Source organism: Misgurnus anguillicaudatus, chromosome 12 (assembly GCF_027580225.2).
Source record: "Misgurnus anguillicaudatus chromosome 12, ASM2758022v2, whole genome shotgun sequence".
Classification (NCBI taxonomy): Eukaryota; Metazoa; Chordata; class Actinopteri; order Cypriniformes; family Cobitidae; genus Misgurnus; species Misgurnus anguillicaudatus.
The window spans coordinates 37,869,260-37,894,000 of record NC_073348.2 but is presented as its reverse complement, the minus strand read 5'-3'; the positions used below and the strand labels follow the sequence as shown (position 1 = coordinate 37,894,000).

Below are 24,741 nucleotides of genomic sequence, written 5' to 3'. Positions count from 1 at the left end.
TTGAACTCGGGTCGCCGGAAGTGCGTTTGCACCATATGTCGGAGCGCTGCCCACTACACCATCGGCTCCGACCCATTCATACAATTTGACTTAAGTTTGTCACAGTTATGCCTTTGTAAGACGGTACAGTATATATATATATATATATACAGTGGAGTCTGAGAAGCCTCATTTTAACCTGAACATAAACAGTTTTTGGGATTTTATAAAGTTTTAAAACAAATTTAAACACTTTATTCACTAAACAAATGTTAGACCCTGTTTATTACTTAAGGAAGATCATATTTCCGCACTTAAAACACACAATTATAACACACAAGATGCTTTTTGGAATGTTTCAGGAAAAAGTGATTCGGGTTTTGTAAAAAATTTTGAAGTCCATGTCATCTGGGCTGTATGCAGCGTTTTTTAAGGGGGGTCGCAGACCGGACGAGAAGCGCTGCTCCGCGTCGTGTCTAGGACAACTAGGAGGTATTGTACACCAGAAGTGCACATTAAATAGTGCAAGCTTAGTCAGATACGTTAGCAGCCAATGTTAATCGCTAACGATTTGGGACAAATATGATGTTATTTAATGTTAAACTATGTAAATGGCGCTACGTGGCGCGAAAGGTATTTGAGTAGTGTCCATAGTCACAGGGGAAAACCGCCGACAGACGCTGCCTGTGGCACCGCCGGTGTGCGTACATTCATAGAAAATAATGTTCTGTTTTTAGATTCATGACGCGATGCGGCACTGCGTTTCTCGTCTGGTGTGCGCCCCTTTTTAGTCTGGTTGTCATAAACAAATGAGTACCGTCCACTCCAGTAACTGACGAGAGTATGATGACTTAAACTCCGCTGCTTTGCTCCCATTGGTAGTTCGCTCTGCTACTGCTAGTCGCAGTAAGTGACAGTACACAAAATAATTTTTTTCTGGAAAAATCTGGAAAATAAAAAAAAAATCGTTTAATTAAGTTTTGTTAACTAATATATTTTGGATTAAAACAAAATTTGATCGAATTGGTTGAAATACCCATATAGTTTAAAGTATAAAAAGCATTCAGTCAGAAAAATAGAAAATGCTTGTTCGCTAGTTACAGATTTTTGGACCTCACTTTGTGTGTTTGTGTGTCTATATAACAGCTATATGGTATAACAGCATTGGAATTGCATTAATATACCTAACAATAAACAATAAACCTTTCCATAAAAAACAATATACTAATACTATACATATATATAACCTGTGTTTTGTGGAGGCTCTGTCACGATCACGGCTGTTGTTCAAGGTGAAAAAGAAAGTAGCTGATCAATTAAATTAGACCGGTGAAGAAAGTCCTATTAACCTGAGAGAGTGATGGAGTGCTGTCTAGGGACGTTGTGTGAGCAATAAAACATGTAATGAATGTGAGTGCAAGAGAAAAGTCCCTGAAATGAACCGCAGAGGGACCACTACTGTATGTCCTCTAGTGAAAGTGAATCGATCCATGTACGATCCACTTCTATTCCATACATGCCAACACAGATGCATTTGCACATCAAGGCTTCATGTCCTGGGGTCTTATTTATAAAACTGTGCGTAGGATCCTTACTAAAAGTCTACGTACGCACAAAAGCCAAAAAATGGCATACGGCAAAAAATATTACGACTTATAAAACAAAGCAATGTTCCCTTTTTAAGTCCCAGATCACCTGCAAGTGTGTGTACATGAATCATTCTAAGATCCCAACATGCAAGCCCATTCTCCCATCAAGTTTGTTTTTTTATAGATCACAACCTTTGCGTGGGAACTGCCGTACGCACGTTTCGAGCCCCGTTTTGTGCGTACGCACATGACCCCTGGACATCTCCTTCTTGGCTCAGAAGTAGGATGTGCATCTTTGTAAAAAAAATTATGTACCCAGGTACTCGATGTTGGGACATGTGCAACACATGCAGGGTTTCAATTTAACACAAAAGTTTTCCATAGTCATTGTTTGTTATTGCACAATGTCCTTCTCTAGTCATTTAATCTGTAGTGACAAAGAGTAGCAATTGTACCCAATTGTTCTCTGGATCTTTTCTACTCTGTTCAAGTGCTGTTCTACACTGGTCGGCTTATATTTATAGCAAGTGGGTCAAACTAAACCAACATCATCTGACTTTGAACTCCGGTGCCATGAAATGCTGAGAGCTTGTAGCTAGTTAGGACATAAACCATTATCCACATGTAAGACTCTAGTCAGAAAGAGATTATTCTGGGTGACATAATTTTTTAAACCTATTGTTTTAAACGACTATTCCACCAGTTATAATTTGCAGGTTAAACCGACTCATTAGAAAGAGAGATAAAAATGTTCATGAGTTCACATTAACATGTAATCAGATATAACAATAAAGCAAACACAAAGGTGAGGGATGGCTATACGGCTTATTCAGTCCGCCGCAATGTTGATTCCAAACTGAGCCTGTGAGGGATGGATGTCTACATCGTGGGCTACACTGTACTTTGAGCGATCCGAGCCTGGGCACGCTTTCGTCATTAGGGTGTGATTGTTTTAAAGAAAACAAGAAGTCAAGTGCTCTCCTAACACTGGAACCCATCGTAATGTTAAGTCATTTGGTGCGTGGTGACACACAGTCCTCTCACATGCCTCTCATCATATTGCTTAGTTGATCTGTCGCGTGTGCAGCTCAGACATTTACTTAACCCTACTGCGCGCATCAGAAGGATTTTACAAAGGCAGATGAAGGTGAGTGATTGCGCAATTGACACCTCTCAATTTGAACCATGCTCCGGCGCGATTTTCGATCACACTGCGCGTTTCGCCTGAGCCCAAGTGAATCGCTATCGAGCCCACCTCTGCAAGCCGTCCAGTGCGTGACCAACCAAACCGCACCCAGGCGCGATACAGAGTGATCACACTAGTCAAACGGACCAGGCTTTGGGGGTCAAACACAGTTGGATAGTGTAAGTGTGCCCCTAGTGTGAGTGCCAGTGACGTATTCGAGACCAGCTCATTCGAGTCCGAGTCAAGAGAGGGTTGAGTCCGAGTCAAGACCAAGACCAGAAAAGGTGGAGTCCGAGTCAAGACCGACGACAAGAAAATGATGTGTGTTTTAGCGCCACTGTCTTGTCTTATTTTGGGTAACAGCAGCTTATCTAATGCTTTAATCTCACTGGATGGGTGCGTTTTATTCATGGCAGTGCAAAAACCTTCTCAGGTCTGACCATTTGACCTCGCGCCAGTCTGATCTGATGCGCACAAAAAAATCACCAATCACTGTTCGTGTCAATTTTACATCAGTTTAAAGACACAGTATTATATATTTTAAAAGGGACTCGTGTGGACTCAAGAATAAGTCCACATGTATGTATTCGAGTACGAGTCGAGACCAAGTCAAAATGCTCACGAGTTCATGACAAGACCAAGACCATTAAAATATGGTCTCGAGACCAAGTCCGAGTCTCAAGTACTACAACACTGGTGAGTGCACCCTTAAACCTACTGACAGAAAATGTGGATTCCACAAGACAGAAAATGTGGATTGTTAAAATTAGAAGGAACATATGAGATGAGAATAGTGCATTAACATCTGTTTTGGATATTAGCCTGTTGGCTAATCGCTAATTTTCTCATGTTAGAAGCATGTATACTTTTCTTTAAAGGGACATTCCACTTTTTTTGAAAATATGCTTATTTTCCAGCTCGCCTAGAGTTAAACATTTGATTCTTACCATTTTGAAATCCATTCAGCTGATCTCCGGGTCTGGTGCTGGCACTTTTGGCGTAGCTTGGCACAATCTATTGAGTCTGATTAGACCATTAGCATCACGCTCAAAAATACCCAAAGAGTTTCCTATTTTAAAACTTGACTCTTCTGTAGTTACATCGTGTACTTAAACCAACAGAGAATTAAAAGCTGCGTGTAACTGAGTATAGTTCGTCGCCATATCTGCCTAGAAAATCGCAGCTTTTAATTTTCTGTCGGCTTTAGTACACAATGTAACGACAGAAGAGTTAAGTTTTAGGAAATAGGAAAAATATCGAAACTCTTTGTTTATTTTTGAGCACGATGCTTATGGTCTAATCAGATTCAATGGATTGTGCTAAGCTATGCTAAAAGTGCTAACGCCAGACCAGGAGATCAGCCGAATGGATTTCAAAATGGTAAGAATCAAATGTTTAACTCTAGGGGAGCTGGAAAGTGAACATATTTTTTAAAAAAGTGGAATGTCCCTTTAAAACACTAATATAGTGCAACAATACAATACTTTATGACAACAACTAAGTTTACATTTTATATAAACAATCAATTACAATTTGTATAAAACAAGAGTATGAAGAGTAAAAGTGCAATATACTGTAAATAAATGTGACTTGAGTTGACAATCAAACTATTCCAATAGTAAGAAATCGCTCACGTCATGCAGAAGCATTAATACCTTACATGCACTGACAGCAAGCAACACATCTCTAAGTGTAGAGTCTGTGCTTTCATTCACAGCCAAGATAACACAAGACCCAAGCACACAGCAATTACTAAAGTCAGCCCCTATCCAATACCACTGAACAGAAGCTCCGATTGAGAAATTAATCCTCCGCTGGATGTCATCAACTTAAACCTCTCTCTCTTGCTTGCTTTCTCTCTTTCCTTTATCTTGTTTCTTCAACTCGGCTTTTTCTCTCCCCGCGCTGCTCATTCGGTCGGATTATGACTCAGACAGTTTTCCTGACAGTGACGATGGAAACAGAACAAATGCGATTCAATAAAAGCCCAGTGCTGAGAAAAAATGCAGGAGGGGAAGTGATGGCAGCTTTTTCAAGCGAAAAAAAATTAATAGGTCTAAAATTGGTCTGGGATTCGTAGCTGCTGTGCAGATGTCACACATGATGTTGACGCCGTTTCACTTCAAAAAAACTATCATGGTGTACTGGGCATCCTCGCAAAATGTACTGTGATGGTACTATGGTACAATGATGGTATCAGATGGTGACATCATGAATCAGTGTACACAATGTACCAAAGGATGTGGTATATATAAATGTCTTTGCAATAAGTACTGCCATTGTACTCTAAACATGTGAAAAGCAATGAGATACAAATATATGAGATTTATAAAATATAACATTATGGATACACTCAAATGTATCTTGTTTACTCGTGTTGCAGACGAATTTCTGTATCAGTAATGAGCTCAATTCTAAGCCCTTCGCTGCATGCACGACTCTTTGAATCCAGGAACATAATTCTTCTCAGCAGCGTCCTTTGACATTTAGACAGAGGTAAAAGAGGCCAATCATGTCACACAAAAACTCTTTTCACCAAATGCGCTTGACAAGAGGAAGATCCCAACCAATCCGGATCAGACAGAACCCCAGGATCCTGTCAACTGTGTACAAACGCTTGATGGTCTCCATACAGATTCTCTTTGTGTGCCTGAATCATTTCCAAACCCAGCTCTGAATGAAAATGCCAAAATCCAAACAGAGGCATTCACTTGTCATAATTGTAGCATTGAAAGAAGTTAGATGATGTTGTTGAACAACCTAAATATATTTGGAAAGACCTATTAATTTTGACAAATCACAAGACAGCTGCGTCTTTATTAAGATGACGCTAAAGATCCGGGAGATTGGGAGACCGCATCAATAGCATTCTGGAGTTACAAACTACATTTTTTTTTATAAATAAATTATATAAATTTTTAGTGTCACTTAATTTTTTTATATTAAGTTTTTTTTTTTACAAATGACTTAAAAATGCATGTGCCCTCATAATCTTTAAACAAACATGCAAATCTCCTCCCCTCCTTGAAACGATCTCTCTTTACTTCCAGTCACGGGGTATGGTGGGTGGGTGATTAGCCGGGAGAAGATCGCAGCGATTAGCAAAAAGCAATATGACCCAACTTCCAATGATCCAAAAGCCGTTTCACTTGGATATATGTCACGACGGGAAAAATAAGACAATCGCTACTTACGTTTCATTGTGACTTTAAGACATAGGGTGCATCCCAATTCAGGGTCTGGATCCTTTTAAGGCTGCGGACTTTAAAGCAAGGTTTATATTGAAGGCTGCAGCCTCTGAAGTCCACAAAGCGAAATTAAATCAGTCCCTTCAGAAAAACGCAATTATGCGATCGCATGATTCAACGCATAATCAGCCAAAGTCTGCATATTTATACGAGGGCCAAATTTTTTCAAATACGCTGCACTTTTCAGATGTTCGTGCGCAAAGTATGCGGGGCTTGCATGATTTCATAATCCTTGCATTTTCGTAGCAAAAATCACATATATCTTAGCAGAAAGTTGAAAAATGTTGCCATGGGAACGTTATGAAGTGACGTGATTATGTGACGTGAACATTGAAAAGCAGCAAAAGCTGCATACAGTTTTTCAAGTTCCCGCAATTTTTGCAAGTTCCCGCATAAATATCCTGCATATTCCATTAAATTTTTTAAGGAAACCTGCCGCAAGGAGTTTTGCCGCAACAATCACAAAAAACTTTTTCTGGAAGGACTGAAATGAGATTGTCTAGCCTATGGGGGAGTTGCATCACTTGCTGTTCGTGCCCACGACGCTTGTCAGCAGGACACAACAGCTGAGACCTATGAGACTTTTAAAAATAAATATGGAGCCAGGCGCGCATTGAATCTTGGGATAGCCAAGGCTGTGAAGAATTTATCTATGGATCCTTGGTTTCAGGGGAAAAAGGCCACATTTGGAGGCTTCCATGTAAAGGAGCCTTCGATTTGGGACAGCCTTCGTTGCAACCCGGTGACATCATTGGCCTTGGAAGGCCCCAGCTCCTGAATTGGGACTGTACTTTGGGTTATACTATACTGAAGCTGTCTGAATTTGCTTACTAGTTCACTCATTCACCATTCCCAACAACACAAATGAAAACTTTTACCTACACTTGTAAAAGTTTCCACCACATGGGAGTCTTTTCCCGACCGCCATTTCTCTTTCTCTGCTTCTACAGTCTCCCCAATACATTTTGGGAAGTAGTGAGCTGGTGAGTGTACGTGTGCTGTACATTCTAGATCTAGACTACATTACCTATAATCCTGAACAGATAAGCCAATTAAGGCAATTATTAGAAACAGAAATCAATGGCCGTTTCTCAAACAGAAGGCTGCAGCCTCTGGAGGTCGCATATGCAGGCTGCAAACGTCATCAAGCCTGGTTTATTTAAGTTAACTGAGCATTACATTTGCAAGTCATAAGCATATTATACGATTAACAAAGAATAATATTCACTCCGATTATGCAATGCAAACAAGTCAGTCGGACTGTATGCATTTTTTAAATCTGATTGTTTTACAATAAATAAAAAATATTATTTTATATTCATAATCAATAACTCATCCAATAATAGTATAATCTGATCATCATGCACACACTAAACAAACTCACTATATTTACAATATTAAGTACTTACTATATATACAAGCTGTACTGCACCACAAAATTGTGCAAAACCCCCCACAGTCTAATTAACCAGGTGCTAAATGCTCTCATATGGCTCTGGGCCAGGTTTTAAAAAGTATTTGTTTTTCTTTTTCACACAAACATGCTTCCCTTCTATGCAAACAAAGCATTTGAGCATGCACCTTATTTATAAAGTTAGCACTGTTTGTCAACTGTCAATGTGCTTTAATTTAAAGCTGGTCGCATTCATTTATGGCTTAGAAGAACTAAAAGAAGCTACAAGTGGCTTCTCTTGATGAAACTGTTAATAAAGCTCCTCCATATTGAGCTCTCCACACAATCTCCTCATCTTCATGACACACCATTAACAGCATTTAGTGTCATGGCTGTGAAATGATTCATTAAAGGTGTCAATGATCCACCATAGAGAGAACGAGTAACACAGCGTTTGTGAACGGAGGGATTGGGTGAGATAAAGAAGGGGGTGGAGAGGGAGAGACCAAGGAAGGGTGTGCGTTTCTGGGCAGAGCAGATAAAGGACAATGCCATTGGCTGTATGGATGCAGAAAGAAATTCAACGGCTGTCGATGTTCGAACCCACGGCTGAATGTAGAAACATATAACTAACCTTGACATTTCAATCTTCACATTTTTCTGGTTTTATGCCCACCCTTTATCCTCGCCGGTGGCATTGTCAACACGCTTTACAGCTGACAAACAGAAAATTACTGTAACCGTAAATTCCCGGAGGCACATTCCCATCCGTTCGCAGTCAGTCGCTGTGGAAAAGTGCACTATGTGAAGGCTACATCATCTATAATGAGTACACAGTTCGAAACGTCACGCTCATAAGCTGAGAATTTGTTAAATAGCCGTAACGAAGAAACTCAAGCAATAAACGTTAAAATGACTGTGTTGGTAATTGGTGTGTATTGTGCCAGACGGCATTCCCGATCACCATCCTTTTATACCTCACACAGTTTCTTTCAGAGTCATGCTGAGCATTCAGGCAGGGATGCGGTAGAGGATTTTCTGCGCAATAATAACCGTGTGCCTGAAGAAAATCTCTCTATTACTATTTGCAGTCATGGCAGACGGTTCTGCATTAAACAAGCCCCACTCATTTTCTTTATTGTCTTTAGCTAAACTTTTTTATGAGACAAAATGTTTTTTACATTTATGCATTTGGCAGACGTTATTACCTAAAGCGACTTACAGTGCACACAATATATTTAGTATACGGAATGCTCTAGTGCTGGGCAAAGATTAATCACGATTAATCGCATACAAAATAAAAGTGATTTTTAGCACAGGGTTTCCCACAGCACTTTGCAGTTTGGGCGGCCCGCTTAAGCTGGGAAACCCTACCACCTAAACTAGGTCGGCCAAAAAAAAAAACATTGCTGCACAAAAGGCTGTCAAGTGCATCTCGGAGAATAGCGCGGACGCGCTTCACACCACGAGCGGGCACATTTGCAAATTTAAAGTGCGTTAGCTGGTGATTTAGTTGTATGAGCAACCTGCTAGCTAGGTTTCACGTGCCTGTTGATTCGATATAATTGTTGAGCGCTCTTGAGCCTGCGATGCACGTTATTTATGTGCATTATTTACATGCTACAGTAGTTACACTCGTTTAAGATAATGTAATTAATAGTGGGAAATAATCAGTTTTTAAAATTTTTGCACCATCTATCATCGTCCGCCGCTGCTTCAGTTTGTGTTTATTAACCCTTTAGTTTCAATTCATCACACAGCTATTCCCGTTAGAGGTAAATACATTTAATTCATTAATAATCTAGTATGTGTTCATTTTCTCTCATAGTTTCTTCAAAATTAAGTTTTATTTGAGTGTTTCAAAATATTTTTATTTTAATCGTGACGTGTATGCCCGGGTAAAAAATCTGAAATGTATGTATGTATGTGTGTGTATTTAAATACACATAATGATAACACACAGCACACACACATATATTATGCGAAATTAACTTTTATTTTGTATGTGATTAATCTTTGCCCAGCACTAAAACACTAATGTTTTTGTATTAAAATGCTTTCTTTTGTTGCATTGTCCTTATTTCACAGGCATGGACAATACACTGAAATAAAGAAAATATATATCAGCCATTATATCATTAAGACATCTCACCCTTCAAAAACTCTTTTCTGGGAGGTAGCTCACTGACCCCCGACCAAAAATAACCCAACTACCATAATTTATACATTATTATGTTCTGTTATATTATCATTTTAATAGGATAGCTCTCTTAACAGGTAGTCAGTTATGCGAATGAATGGCACCTTAAAAACTCATTATTTTTGACCTTTGTTAAGCAGGGGTAGACTTTAATGTACTTCAAATAAAGTACTTTCCTGTTTTTTGGAAACTCTGTAGTGTAAATGAACTGCAGTGGTATACTGAACTGAAGAGAGAGAGTAAGGGGTCGATTGCAAGCCCACCCACAGAGAAAACTGATTGGTTTGGTTATAAGAACTTGCTTACTTCGTCTTGTTACTCGTTATTTGAGTCTCTTCATACTTAGACCTTGTCAAAAATGATCTTAGCCTCACATGGGACATTTTACATCATTTGCGGGCATCAGGGAGCCGCTATCAATATGCGAGAGACTCCTGGAACGTCGGGAGAGGTGGAATATCTGCCGTAATGAATCTTAAAGGTCACATTCTTCCTGATCCTATTTTTCAAACTTTAGTTAGTGTGTAATGTTGCTGTTAGAGCATAAATAATACCTGCAAAATCATAAAGCTCAAAGTTCACTGCCAGCAATATAATATTCTTAAACAGAAAATTTCAAAGCCTACAGCGAATAGCCGGTTTGGACTACAGTCCTCTACTTCCCGATTGAATGACGCCAATATTGGAGTTTTTGACTAAACTCCGCCCACAGGAATATGTCAGTCGCCAGCTAAGCTCAAACGGCTCTGCTAAGCTAAACTGCTATCGAATCACAGCACATTAAAAAACTACACAATCAAAACTCGTTACGTATTTCTGAAGGAGGGACTTCATAAAACAAGAAAGACATCAGCCCAGTTTTAGGACAGTTAAAACAGCGCTATACAGATAAGTAAATTGTGCAAAAAATAACGTGTTTCTTACATGTGAAACATGAACACATGTTATATTGCGCACTGTAAACACAATCAAAGCTTCAAAAACACAGAAAGAATTGGACCTTTAAACATAACAACCAGACTTTAATTTTCTGAGGAAAGTATAAGTGGTGTTTGTTTGCCCATATTAAAGGGAACATATCATGAAAATTTTATTTTTCCACGTTAAAGCGCTATAATTGGGTCTCTAGTGCTTTTATCATCCTAGAAAATATGAAAAAGGTCAACCCATTCTCTGCAAGCAGGTGAAAAAATAGATCATTGAAATTTGGCTCCCCTTGTGATGTCAGAAGGGGATAATACCGCTCCTTAATCTGCACTATCCAACCACAGCACTGCCATTTAGTGCAGAGATCAGCTCATTTGCATTTTAAAGGAAACACCCTAAAATAGCAAATGTTTGCTCATAACTACAAAGTGGCTATTTTAACAATAACATGCTGTAATAAATTATCTATATGGTATTTTGAGCTTAAACTTCACCTATTTACTCTGGGGACACCAAAGATTTATTTGACATCTTGACAGTCTTTTCAAATGTCCCCTTTGAATGTGTCGTTACAATGCAATGATAACTTTTCAACTCGGCAATCAATGTCAACCAGGGTTTTCTCGATTCGTGATGGAACATGACTTTTACTTAACATCCTAATGATTTTTGACATAAAAGAAAAATCTGTAATTTTGACCCATACAATGTATTGTTGGCCATTGCTAAAAATATACCCGTGCGACTTATGACAATCCATTAATAATCAAAATTTGTATTCTGTATGATGGCAGTAATTTTTCCCTAAGATCACCGGTCTGCATCTCTAATTTAAACACCCATCTCATTAACTGTGAAAATCAAGCAATAACCTCAAAGGCAGCGGTGATCACTGGAAAGAGAATGAGAGACCAGGAACCAGAAATAATGATTTTTTCCAATGGAAGCTAATGAGAGCAGTACAGACAGTAACAGACATCGGGTCAATGATTCGGTACGGCTGCTGGATTCAGTGCTAAACTGGAGCGCACATTGATTGTACTGGGACAACATTGCACATCATCTCCGACTAAAGCACTGTTTCATATAATATTGAGCCAATGAACTACCCTCCTATTTCCTTCATCATTTGTTGGGTGTCTGTATGCAGGTACGAATTACATTAAGATTCTTGGACAAACGCCTGGTGAATGCATAATCACATTGACTGTCAACGAGTCAATCAATGCGGAAAATAAGAGCTGTCAATCTTGATCTATTACAGATGGCATGTCCACACAGCACACAAAGCTTTTGGGACCAAATCCACGAGTGTTTTATGGTGGATAAAAGACCACCTTGCATCATATTGTAGACATATTCACATATTTTGACAAAATGACTAGCAAGCTAAATAGTATTCTCACTTTTTTACTTGCAAGTTTCTTTACACTTTTCAGGAAAAACAAGCAAGTAGAAAAGTCAGGCGAATGGAAAAGCATAATTTTTATTAGCGGTTCCCATCTGATCCGATGTAAGGAAGTTTTGGGCCCTTTTGGATCTCCACCAGGACATCCACCTGCACAGCAGATGGCATATTCTGCCAGCGCGTCATTCAAGCGTCCCTGTGCATCTGCGCAGGTGTTAGACGTCTGCGCGAGCAGCTGGCCTGCTGTTTTCTCTTTTCTCTGTCTTTAATCTCAACACCTCAACTTATTGACCTCTGTTTTATCCTTGCTGTTTCGGGATTGCTTTCCTCAAAGCTGGGGTGAAACAAATAACATTTCCACGATATGATTAACCACTTCTCCACAGAACAAAGGGTGACAATACATCAAAGGTCCATATCCTCTCAAATCTGCTCTTCCTGCCTTCATTTAACTTACAATGTGTACAGAGGGATGAAAAAGATAAGAGATGATGATGAGAGATTGATCTCTCTCTGGGTATATTAGCACACAAAACGCACAGATTTCACTTTTAGTATGCTGACTGCGCATACTAGTGATAGACTTGTATATCGGCCAGTCGAATTAATTAAGTGATACTGGGCCGTTTTGACATTATCTGCACCGGTCGATAACCGCTTCCGCTTGGCCGACTGACAGCAGTTCAATTTAATTAAATTCAAATTTATTTCTATAGTACTTTTCACAATTTTGGATTGTTGTAGGCCAGCTTTACAGTAAATATATATTAGTACAGGCAGTAAAGACAAAGTGTAGAGATGTTAAAGGCTTTTGGCAGAATTTACCGGTCGCCCTGAATATCTTCATTTCAGGTCCACTTAATTTCGAGATCTTCATTTCTTATATTCAACTATTGAACAAATATATCACTGGGGTTTTTTTGGGTTTAAATATGTCACATATTAATTTTTTTAAGTCCTGTTACAAAAAACTGCTTCCCGCAAAGATTAAATCGTATAGGGATGCACCAATATGGAAATTTTGGCCGATACCGATAACTCTTTATATTTGGGGGCCGATGGCCGATAACCTATTATATATATATATATATATATATATATATATATATATATATATATATATATATATATATATATATATATATATATATATATATATATATATAGGCCGATAAATATTCATATTATTTTCACAATGAAAAACTACCAGACCGCGGACATCTTGTCTTTGCGCTAGACTAGCATACTCTTCTTAAGCCCGCAACACGTGTCATCTTCGTGCTATGTCACAGAAAGCACCAATCAAAACTCCACATGGCCAGCAATGAGCTAGTGAAGTGGTTCAACAAACCAAAATAATCCATCATTTATCGGCTTTCATTTATCGGCCTAATTTTGCTATCAGACCGATAACCGATAATATTAAAAATAAGCAGTTATCGGCCGATAACGATATGCCGGCCGATATATCGTGCATCCCTAAAATTGTAATATCCTTCCAGTTCACTGAAATGTCAGTTCCCCTAAAAATCCCATAATGCAATGCAAAAACCATGGAGCATCGCTGGTCACTACTGTACATTCCCCTAGCAGAAGTCACACAAGCCAACTTAACAGACATGCGATGTAACTTTTGAAAAGATAGTATTTTTTATCTTATAATACAAGATGGTATGTGTACATTTTAGCGGCATCTAGTGGTGAAATTACTAATTGCAACCCACAGTTCACCCCTTAATTTCAAAACGCATATAGACGGTTTCAGCAGTAACAACATAAACAAACGGCTTTCGTGGTCAACACATAACTTCCGGTAAACTCCGCTAAGAATAATTAACAACAAAGTACTTTAAATGTAGTTTACTTATATAACAAGCAAAATAAACAACACATAGATTATATAGGAAACCAAAACATTTGTTATTTTCGACGAGGTATTTGTTCAAGAGTTCAGTTTAGCAACTAGTCAGACAATAAAAAAAATGAAACCGGAAGTAAAGTTCGGACCAGACGTGTATCGCGTCACCCATGTGCGTCCGATTAAGCGGTCTATAGTAGCCGCCACAGGACAAACATGTCATCATCAGTTTCTTTCTTTTTAATCCATTTTCGAATGTCCATGGTGAAATTAGTTAATGCAATATAAAACCTTGAAATTATGGAATGTTCATTGTATGTTCAGTGCAAGTAATATTACGTAATGTTAGTTGATTGGTCGCTTTGTCAAGCTTAGTCAAAATAGCACATTCTTTCATTAAAATCCCATTCAACATTAATGGTGATCGAGGGCGGGATATAGTGCCCCCCATGGTGCCGGCCCTGAATTTAACGCATGCTTAGTCGTTTCAACCCAAAATGCTGGGTTATTTTAAGCCCATTCTTGGGTCAGATGTAAACATTTTCCAGGTTAATTTAACTCAGCTAACATTTACATGTAACATTTGTCCGAAATGTTGCACAGATATGCGACAAGAATGCATAAGAATAATCAAAGTGTTTTTCGTGATGTACTTTTAACAAGTATTAAAAATGTCAATGAGATAGGCTTCAATCTGTTGTTGATGGTGACATTTCACAGTGCGCTTTAAGCGGTCAAATCGCAAGAAAACAAGTCTTCAAGTGTAGTGGTGTCCTTATGGTGCCTAAACCTGTGTACACTAAATAATGATTCACAACCTAGGGAGCCGACTGAAACCCGCATAAAATTGAATTAAGGTGTACTATCTCTTTACAAAACCATTCCTGTATTGATATTCCTATTGCCATGACAACCGATCTTAAAAGCCCTCTCTATTTACAATTAATGCGAACCTTAAAAAGGTTTAGTTATTGATTCATTTATGCTTCCACAAAACCCAAAGGAACAGCTCCCTCAAAACGTCTCGAATCAAAGAGCTTGTCTGTCAGCATCGGAGTGATGTTATTGTCTTGTGCTGGCAGTGAGCAAGTTTCATAACCGTGACAAAGTTTGATGGATTTCTGGTGCATGAATGGATGAAGGGGGTGTGAATAAAAAGCAGGCTGCGTGCTTTTCTTCCTACTCTCCTGAGCTCCTCCGCCAGCTTTGACTCCTCCATCTTGTGCTCGGTGCATGAACGAGGCCAGTCTGAAGTGTGAGTGGTGTTCTAATGACTGTTGCCTACAGAGACGAACTAAAGCAGCCCTGCCAAGAACCCTCCAACCGATCGCTCATTCAGAGACTGAAAAGACCTGGATCCGACCACAGCGGTTTTAACAGCTCACTCGGGTTGCCTTGCGCCTCACAGTAACAGAAAAGAAGCAACTATGTTTTTTAGATAACTATCATGGTTATACAAAAGTATTCTTTAAAGATGCCATAGAATAAAAAAACTGTATTTACTTAGGCATAGATGAATAAGAGCTCTGTACATGGTAATGACATATCGCAAGCTTCAAACTCGTTTGTTTCCTCATTTTTAAGTAAACCTTGTGCACACAAAAAATGCTGGAAAACAGGCCAATCTCAACATAGCACCGAATGTGATGTCACAGTCGAGATGTTCACCCCAACATTAAATTACACATTAAATGAATAACAAAGATGTTAAAATGTTTACTAATGTGAGCTACTGACATGAGCCTCAGAGCAGAGCAATTAGAGCAGAGCTCAACATTATTATTCATGACCCTTCCAAATAGGATAAATATCAATATCCAATGTCAATATCCATGATTGCCGTCTCCAATCGTCTTTAGGAAACCGAAACATTTGTTATTTTCAATGAGATATTTGTTCCAGAGTTCTACTAGCCACAGCTAGGCACTAGCCACAGCATTAAACAAACAGAGACAGGAAGTTAAGTTCCATCCGGGCGCGTAACCGTGACAAAGCGCGTGTGTTTGATGCATCTATACTTAAATTTTGATATCTTGTAGGGGTGCCAGAGTACATCGATATGGATTGATACATCAATCCAATCTCAAAAGATATGAAGCATCGATGCTGCAAAATATCGATATGAGGTACCGTTATTTCAACACTTTGAACTATGTTTTTGTCGATGCATTTCTCACGGAGTTGCGTATAAATAGCACAAAGTGTGAAAATCGTGCAATACATACGCCAAATTCCAATTTGGTGTGCATATGGTATGCCAGTCCTCCCCATGCACTTAAACGGCGCATCTTTTTTTGTCGTTTTATTTATTGGTTTCTCTTTTTTTGCTATTTTTTTACCATTGTCGCAAGTGCACATTTTCGTTTATTTAAAATACTTTCTGTCTGCGCTTTAGATTGCGATGCAACAACAAAGCGGTGGTATCCGCGTATAAACAGACGCAGAAAACTTTTTGTCTGCTGACGGACTTTGTCTAAATATTGATAAATTGATTGATATACCCCTGAGCCGAATTGAATCGAAATCGTTTTACAGATTTTTTTCAGGTACTGGCCAACATCGTATTGCTGGCTGAGAGAATCAATATCATATTGTAAAGAGATGTCTGATTTAGACCCCTAATATCTTTATATCGACAAGTGATATATACCTTGATATTTTAAGTTATATATTAAAAGATAAGGCTCTAGACTAGATTAAGTAAAAAGGTGATTTTCTTTTGCCTCCCCCTCCCTAACAAAACATGGTAACTGATTGTTTTTAACTCAAATAGTTTTTTAAAAACCAAACCATCCCCTCACAGATTTTTAGAAACTAATTCATCATACACTACCACTTCTCTTTCCACACCTTTGTAACTAGCTGTCACCATTTTAGTTACATTTTACAGTACTCTTAAGACATAAAGGGGAAGTGAATTTGACCATTCACTTTGGCACATGAATCCCAATTGGATATTCACTATGCTTTGCAATTTATACACCATGGTACATGAATTTTTTACCAATGTATATCGCCACCAAGCTATTACCATTAAATCTATTCTGTCACATTTCATGAAATTATTTCCCACTTATGTAATCAGCAGGAGCACAACCTTATCAAAAATAATTTCATTGAAAAGTCTGAAATTACTTTAATTCAGAGTTCCATTTTAACGCTGTCTGCACGCACTAAAAAAGTAATTTGCATAATAGCTATAAAATGCCGTTTCTGTACAGAATCGACTCCTTCTACCTGCTAAGACTGTCCATCTGCATTAACGGCTGACAGCTCTTCTGAACTCAGGATGGAACGAACCCGACAGCTGAAGGTGTGTAAAACATTGAGCTAAAGCGTTAAGGCAAACACGCGGCACTCAAATGTCACCGCATAGATTGGGGATGAGGTGACGGCGGTGCTTTGACTGCATTTTTCACCTCATCTAGACATGCTAAACGAGAGTCACTTCTGCAGAGCTCTCGAATCAGAGGATAGGCTGGGACGTTTGAAAACATGCAACCTGTCAGCCGCCGCTTGGAAGCAAAGAAAATCTGAAAAATTAAGCATGTGAAATGCGCCACGGAAATTGAGGTGTCACAAGCCTGACAGATGGTGCATGCTTTGTAGAAACCATTCCATCTGGTCGAACCAACATCGTCATATTTGGAGGCTGAGATTTATCATGAATGTCAGGCAAAGGTCTGATGATCTAAATCTGTGTTTATTCAAGAGCAGGAAACTTACCATTGGATCTTTACCTGTGTAAGAAGCGATTATGAGAAAAGGTTTGTCTTTTAAATCTCTAAAAACTTTACTAAATTGTCCTGTGCAGTCTAAAAACATTGACCCTCTTTTGTCTATTCATATTTTTGGGGCATTTATTCGGCCGGTAAGGTCAGTCAGTGCTAGTCTTCTCCTTCCTTAATGCTGATCATTTTGTTAACACTATGGGACAACAGATGCTTCGCTGTAAAACTTATGTGTCAGAATGTTTACACATAAATGTTCATCAGCTTTCATCTGAAAAACTAAAGGTCTTACTCTGTATTTATGAATGCTAAATCATTTCATTCGAGTTCTCCACATGCACACCTTTAACCTTAACCCAACACTGTAAAAATTTACTGTAGCTATGCACCTGTTTGCCAGTAACTTACTGTAGATTAAAATTTATGTTATTTTCTGGAAATAGTTTGTTCAAAGTTAAATGAACATTAGGGCTGCAACGATTAAAGGCGGAGTCCACGATGTTTGAAAAACGCTTGGGAAAAGGAGACGGGCCGACTACCAAAACACACTTATAGCCAATCACATCAAATCAAATGCCGGGTTGCGTATGTGTGGGGCGGGTCTATCAACAGAAGGTCCAGATTCTATTGGGGTGGGGGCGTGTTTGTTTAGGTGATTTCAGATATCAACATTGGCTTTCAAACATCATGGACTCCGCCTTTAATTGCTTGTCCCATTAAAAATGCCACTGAAAAAGATTCAGAATCGATTTTGAATCAATCTGTGTTTCATGCGCAGCTTGTGCGTGTACTACGGCATTTGGTCAGTAGGAAGTCCTTATCAAACTAAAATCATTATAAGTCGGAGTAGTTTATAATGTGCATTTAAAAAAGCAAAATCATTCAAAATATTCTTTGTTATCATGAAAATACCTGAAACAATTTGAAGAACAGCGTTTTGGAATATCGTTTGTAATGCTACTTCTTCTGTGGCACAAAGGAAGTTTCTGCACGAGAGCTTTGGGATGTACCAGGATTTTGCCGTAATTCATTAAAATTCATTCATTGAGAAAACGCACATTTGCACGATTAATTGTTACAGCCCTACAATAAACATTAGCAAGTCTTTGTCTTTACAGAATAAAACAATAAAATAACAGCCTTATGTAAAGCATTTTAGAACCAGAAATCCTCATCAACCATTTTCATATCAAATTTTGGTTCCTAGAATGCTTTGCATGAGAATTGTTCATGTTTAATGTTCATGTAACTTCATTTAAATCTACAGTAATCTACTGTAAGTTACTTTTTTTAATCAGTCAATCTGTGGAGGGTGAGATAAAACACTTTGTAACCGTAAGGATGCTCATTCAATCTTTGCAAAAGGCAAGCTGTCCTTCTAAAGGTAAAACCACTAAAGGCTGGGCCACACTTTTTAGGTAACTATATCTTTGGTTTTCTGTATCCCATCTTTCCTTCTCAGTCCTTCCTTCACAGCTTTAAATCCTGTCACATCTGTGATGTGGGACCCCACTGAGTATAGCACAAACACTTCAGAAATTCTCACAAATTCACAGCAACTAAGAGAATCCACTATGTGACTATGTGAGCAGCTGGGGATGAAGAGAGAAGATGCAGAGATGCTGAGTTGAGCTCTGGTCTAAAGCCGTCAGTGTCTCTCCCATCAGCAAACCCTCGGGGCATCAACCGTAGATCTCTGGTTTGGAGGGAACTACAATGGAAAGCTCTTTCCAAGATCCACTAAACACGCAGAGACTGTGTCAACCCGCCGTAAAGAGCCACAGGATATCAGATATTATGCAAGCTGCCCTACTGTCAGACCCTATAAAATGTCAGTGATCTTGCATTAAACAGCACGTGCCCTGTGTTACTGCTTTCAACCAATTATGCATCTGGGAGATTACTTTCAAACTCGCCATTCTTATGTTTGCCCAACAACAGATCTATAACAGTGTTTGTTTAAATGTATATTAGATTAGGGAGATGTAAGAAAATCAAACTGGAGAGAGAAAGAGAGAGAATCCGTTTCCAAGCATTTCACAAAATGTGATTGACCATTGATCATTAAAGGTCAAAAGTGTCAAAGTTCACTCTGAAATTAGTCCTACACTCTTGGTAAAATGTAATCATTTTCATGATAAATTCATGTTCTATCTTTAGGTTTTGAGGCGAATAACCATTAGTGTGGTATACACCATGGAAGAGATCCAACTATACAACCAGCTGTAAATAAAATCTGACACATTCCCTCTAACTGTACAAACTGTGCTCAATGTACCAAAACAAGAACTCAGTTATTGTTTGTTGAATCTACTGTAAGTAGTTCAATACATGTTAATATCTCGACAGTAAAAATGTATTGTAAAAATTTTAATTGTAGAGTCAACAATATCTTATGCTGCAACCTATTTTTCTACTAAAACAAAAAGGTTGCCACTTAAAAGACTTAGAAACTTGTTTGAAAACCTAGAATTTACTTGACTGTCGATTTGCAAAACCAATGATAGCGCTGCTATTTAGTTTTTCGCGTGTCATATTTTGGTTAATTCAGAGATTTAATGGAATGCAGAATTGCAACATTGAGTTGTTATGAGATTCAAAGCAGCCAAAAGTGTTACCTGTCATTCTGGCCACCCTCAAATCCGTGGTGGAAGAAATAGTTCTCAAACAAAGAGGCTTTTAAAATAACTCCGTTGTTGTTTTCTAGTTTTCTTTTTTCAAACGTGTGCCGTCAAACTGTTGTATAAAAGCAATATCGCTCTCGGAGTCGTGTGATATATCACACTCCTACTCGAGCGATATTGCTTAAGTAATACAGTGTATTACTTAGTAGAAATGTGAATATTTGGTTAGCATGTTGATTTATGGTATGTGCCCCTAAATTTTCTGGTTGCGCCCCTATAATTTTCAGTTGGGGGCCACAGTGCTCCTAGTGAAAAAAGTTAGTCTGGAGCCCTGGAGGTGGTTTTTGACTTATGCGAAAAAGAGTAAATGCGAATAATGGAAGATGAAAACGCATTTGCTGAATACATTTCTGATGTAGCGAACATTAAACCCACGTGACTGACCGTCTACTGGATCAGATTATGTTACTTTACGTTCACACCGCAGCCGATTTAACCTTCCTTATTTTTTTCCAGACCAAATGTGAACAAAACGATTTTTTCGACTTTTTATTTTTTGTTAACATTCCATGGTGACACAGACTTCAGACCGGCCAAAGCGTCAACAAGCTTTCCCATACTTTTTGATAAGTGTTATTGACCGGGCGGCCTGAGCTTCTTTGGATACTGACAGGCGAATGACGTCAAAGAGCGAGGCGAAATTGGATTCCTCTGTATGATTCCTTGAATCGCGCTCGTGGTGGTAGTTTGACGTCATTCACCTGTCGGTTCTTCCGAACAAGCCTAGCGTCTTTAGCATATATAGAGCTCGATGTCCCTGATATGAATTTCTTCTTCTGTGCACAGCATTCAGTTTGGTAATTACAAGCTGCACTGCCAGTACATTTATAACTTTCCCAATCGTAACTAAATGCAGTCCTGTCTCCATTTTCTTCATTTACTGTTGGTTACTAGGTTACCAATACCACCATCATTTGCTCGAACACATAGATGGAACGCGCCTAATTCGCATTTGTTTGTTTTACTTTTTTTGCTAATTTTAAAAAGATTTGCTTCACATTTGGATGGAAACCCCACATTCGCAATAGTTTTTATCAACATTTAGAAAATCCAGCAAATGTATTGCACAAATCTGTAACTGAAACCAGGATACCGTTTCAAAAGTATGTACCTACGACTATACGTGACTTACCTTAAAGGGTACTGTCCCTTTAAGGTAACTCACATATAGTCGTAGGTACATACTTTTAAAACGGTATTCTGGTTTCAGTTACAGATAGATAGATAGATAGATAGATAGATAGATAGATAGATAGATAGATAGATAGATAGATAGATAGATAGATAGATAGATAGTAGGGTTTTAAGTGTTTTTTTAATCAAAATTAATGTCTTTATTCATAAATACGTCCTCGGTGTTAAATGACCTCTGTCAATGATCTGATTTTTCTTTGTAAGCTTAGAATTTCTTCTCTTTACTTACATTGGACGGGTAAGTCCAAGGAGGTTTCCTTGTCGTTCCGCCGGATTGATAAACTATAATAGCAGAGAGGGACAAAAAATCATTAGCTTACAAACGTGTTTCCACAACGCGTTTTCATTCAGAACACGTGAAATAGCTGAAACGGACAAGGAGATCAGTGATTACATAATGGCTACCGTAGTTGCAACACGCATTTGACGAGGCGCTAGAGAGCACTATTCGTTTGAATGCAAAATACAATTTCACCACTAGATGGGGGTAAATCCTACTTATTGTCCCTTTAGAAATACTGTAATAAAATAGCATAACAATCTGACCTGTGTGAAGGTATTTACTGGTCCTAAAACTCTTCACCTGACGAACATAAAAATCTGATAAATCCGGTGATATGCGCAAGGATACCAGACACGGACATGACATAGAATTCCAGCAGTTCATCCACCAAAAAAGTAGACCCACAAATAAACGGACGAATGAACTAAAAATTACTACAACAACTAATATAAAACATATTTTCTCATACAATTATTGATATACGTGTGTTAATTAAAATATGACTCTCATATTTTACCTTTAATTGTATGATACCACCAGTGCATTTTACTGTAAATACTGTAAATGTTTTTTTCAAGCCGTAAAGTCAAAATTATTTTCTTCTAATGAACCAAACAGATCTAAAAAAACAACCCTTTGTTGCTTTACAACAATACAAATACGTTGTTATTAATAAAAAAGCGTATACTGAATGAGGTGTTTTCTTAAGGAGAGACATTCACTCTCGCGTGTCCCGGTTAAAGATGAGTGGTGTTGCCCACGCGTGGTGGAGCTGAGCTAAATTTACACAGCAAGTGATTAACGAGCTACACACACAAAACATTCAGCGGATGAACCAACAAAGTCATTTGATTTTACATGCGAATGTATGAATAATGCAACAGCAACAAATTTACACAGTAGGTCAGAAAAGTACCAGATCATATTGGGGGTACACTTACTGGAATAAAACTGTTTTTTTTTCTGTTTGTATGCACATGGTTTACAAGCACTGCTGGATGACGATGATGAATCGGCACAAACAAAATAATAACGCTGTAAATGAAGCGCGCTTACGGATGGATAAGGACGCACAATAGGATTCAATAAACCAGTGCTGCGTTTAATCATATGCACTTTTCATTTAGTTAAACAGAGTCAATAGAAAATGATGTGTGTCATACAGATGCTTTATGTGTGATTAACTATATTTTACATCTCTATGCATTGTATGCTTTACATTTATGTACTACGTTATAAATCGCATCCAGTTGACACGCACAGGAATCCCGCAGCGTTATTATGCACCAGACTCGCGCAACCACGTTTCTCTATCTGCCCCACTTTTGTCCTCAAAACAATTTCAGCACACATGCATGCACCTCATTGATCAAAACACTATCTCAACCCATCTCTCTGACAACCTCATGTCGCAACTCACTTATGTTGCCACAAGTCTCCCGGTATGTTTTCTGCACAATTCATGTAATTTTATTAAAGTCAATTGACGGCGTTAAAGTTTTCAGAGGGGGTCCGAGGACACACGACAGTGTCCATTCATTACATCACAAGGGCATCAGCGCGCAATGTAAGCAATCATTTACGTTACCTTGGGTTGCGATCTGTCCACAAAGCGTTCCCATCCAAAGCATCAATCCAACGAACAGGGCATCACTTTCAACTCCCAGCATGTTAACACACAGTCAAAATGGGGGTCCAGCCCAAAATAATCACAGATGTGGTGTTAAAGTCCACGGCAGAGCTCGTTGAGTGTCAGATGTTGAACTCAGTGAGTCTGAGTCCGTGTGTGTTTACAGCTTTGTGGTTTGGTCTGTGTCTCCAGCTCTCTTCATCTCTTCTCTGCTGAACTCCGCAGTGTGTCTTCCCGTTCACTCACTCACCCACCACCCCTCCTTCTCTCTCTCACTCTCTCTCTCTCTCTCTCTCTCTCTCTCTCTCTCTTTCTCTCTTTCCTCCTGGTTTGGGTGCAAGCGAGTGTAAAAGTTGCTGATGATGTTTGGAGGATTTCTATTACAGTTTCCAATAGATAGATAACGTTAGATAGATAGATAGATAGATAGATAGATAGATAGATAGATAGATAGATAGATAGATAGATAGATAGATAGATAGATAGATAGATAGATAGATAGATAGATAGCACCGCAGCCCTTTGAAACGTCTTTAGTCACTGCTACGATTGCCACGCACGAACTTCCCGCGGCTTGTTTCGACCTGAGGTAAATTAAGCGAGTGCCACGCTTTCGAGGTGGATTGTGGGATTGACGGCGGTCAAAAAGCTTAACGTTCAAAATAGTTTGCTTAATGCAGTGGAGTGACAAAAAACAACGGACGCCGGATAAAATCTACTAAACGAACCTAAAGTTATGGATAGCAGCTGAACTTCGACTTCATGTGGCCTTGCGCAGACCGATCGGTTTATTACACCGAAGTATCGCGAGAGCAAAATACTAGTATACTTTGGGAATCGCTCTCGCGGTACTTAAATTTTATGTAAAAAATGAATTAAAATGAATTTAAAACAATTTTTTTTCTCTATCAACCGTTTGAAAATTATTGCAAGGGACTTGCAAACACTAAACAAAAAGGTTGTATTTACTTAAAAATATAGAGCATTATTTTTTGCATCCATTTTTTTAAAGTAATGATGCACTATATTTTTAAGTAAATCCAGCGTATTATTTTTTTACAGTGAATTCAAAACATCAGAACCAGAATCTTTATTATAGGCTTATAGTTATGAATTTGGTAAGGAATAGAGATAGGCCTAGTTTAAAAAAAATTATGTAGTACTTTTGTACTGATTTTTTGTTTATTTTAACTAAAAAAAATAAACAGATTACAGCTATAAATGTAGCACATATGTTGAGATGAAAATAAAAAAATAGGCCTTCAGCAAAAATCAACATTATTGTTCATGATTCTGAAGGGTAAAAATATATGTTGTTATAAATGAAGAGTTTCGTTGCGTTTTTTAAATTTTTCAGAAATCTAGTTTTTTGGTTGTGCATTCCAATTAAAAGCAATTTAACTGCAGTTGTTTGTTTTGATTTAAACCTTC

At 38.4% G+C, this 24,741-nt stretch overlaps 1 protein-coding gene across 2 annotated transcripts in view; it reads right to left on the bottom strand.

Annotated features, from left to right (window-relative positions):
* The window catches only part of sez6l (seizure related 6 homolog (mouse)-like), a 46,267-nt gene extending 22,675 nt beyond the window's left edge, over positions 1 to 23,592 (bottom strand). The window contains exon 1 of one of the 2 annotated variants that reach the window (XM_055207654.2): positions 23,269 to 23,592. In XM_055207654.2, the coding sequence (XP_055063629.2) occupies positions 23,269 to 23,350 (82 nt within the window). In that variant the 5' untranslated portion in view covers positions 23,351 to 23,592. Of the gene's footprint in view, positions 1 to 4,530; positions 4,666 to 23,268 lie in introns of those variants that run through there. The other variant, XM_055207655.2, reaches the window with a different exon arrangement.
* Between the last annotated feature and the right edge of the window lie 1,149 nt (positions 23,593 to 24,741).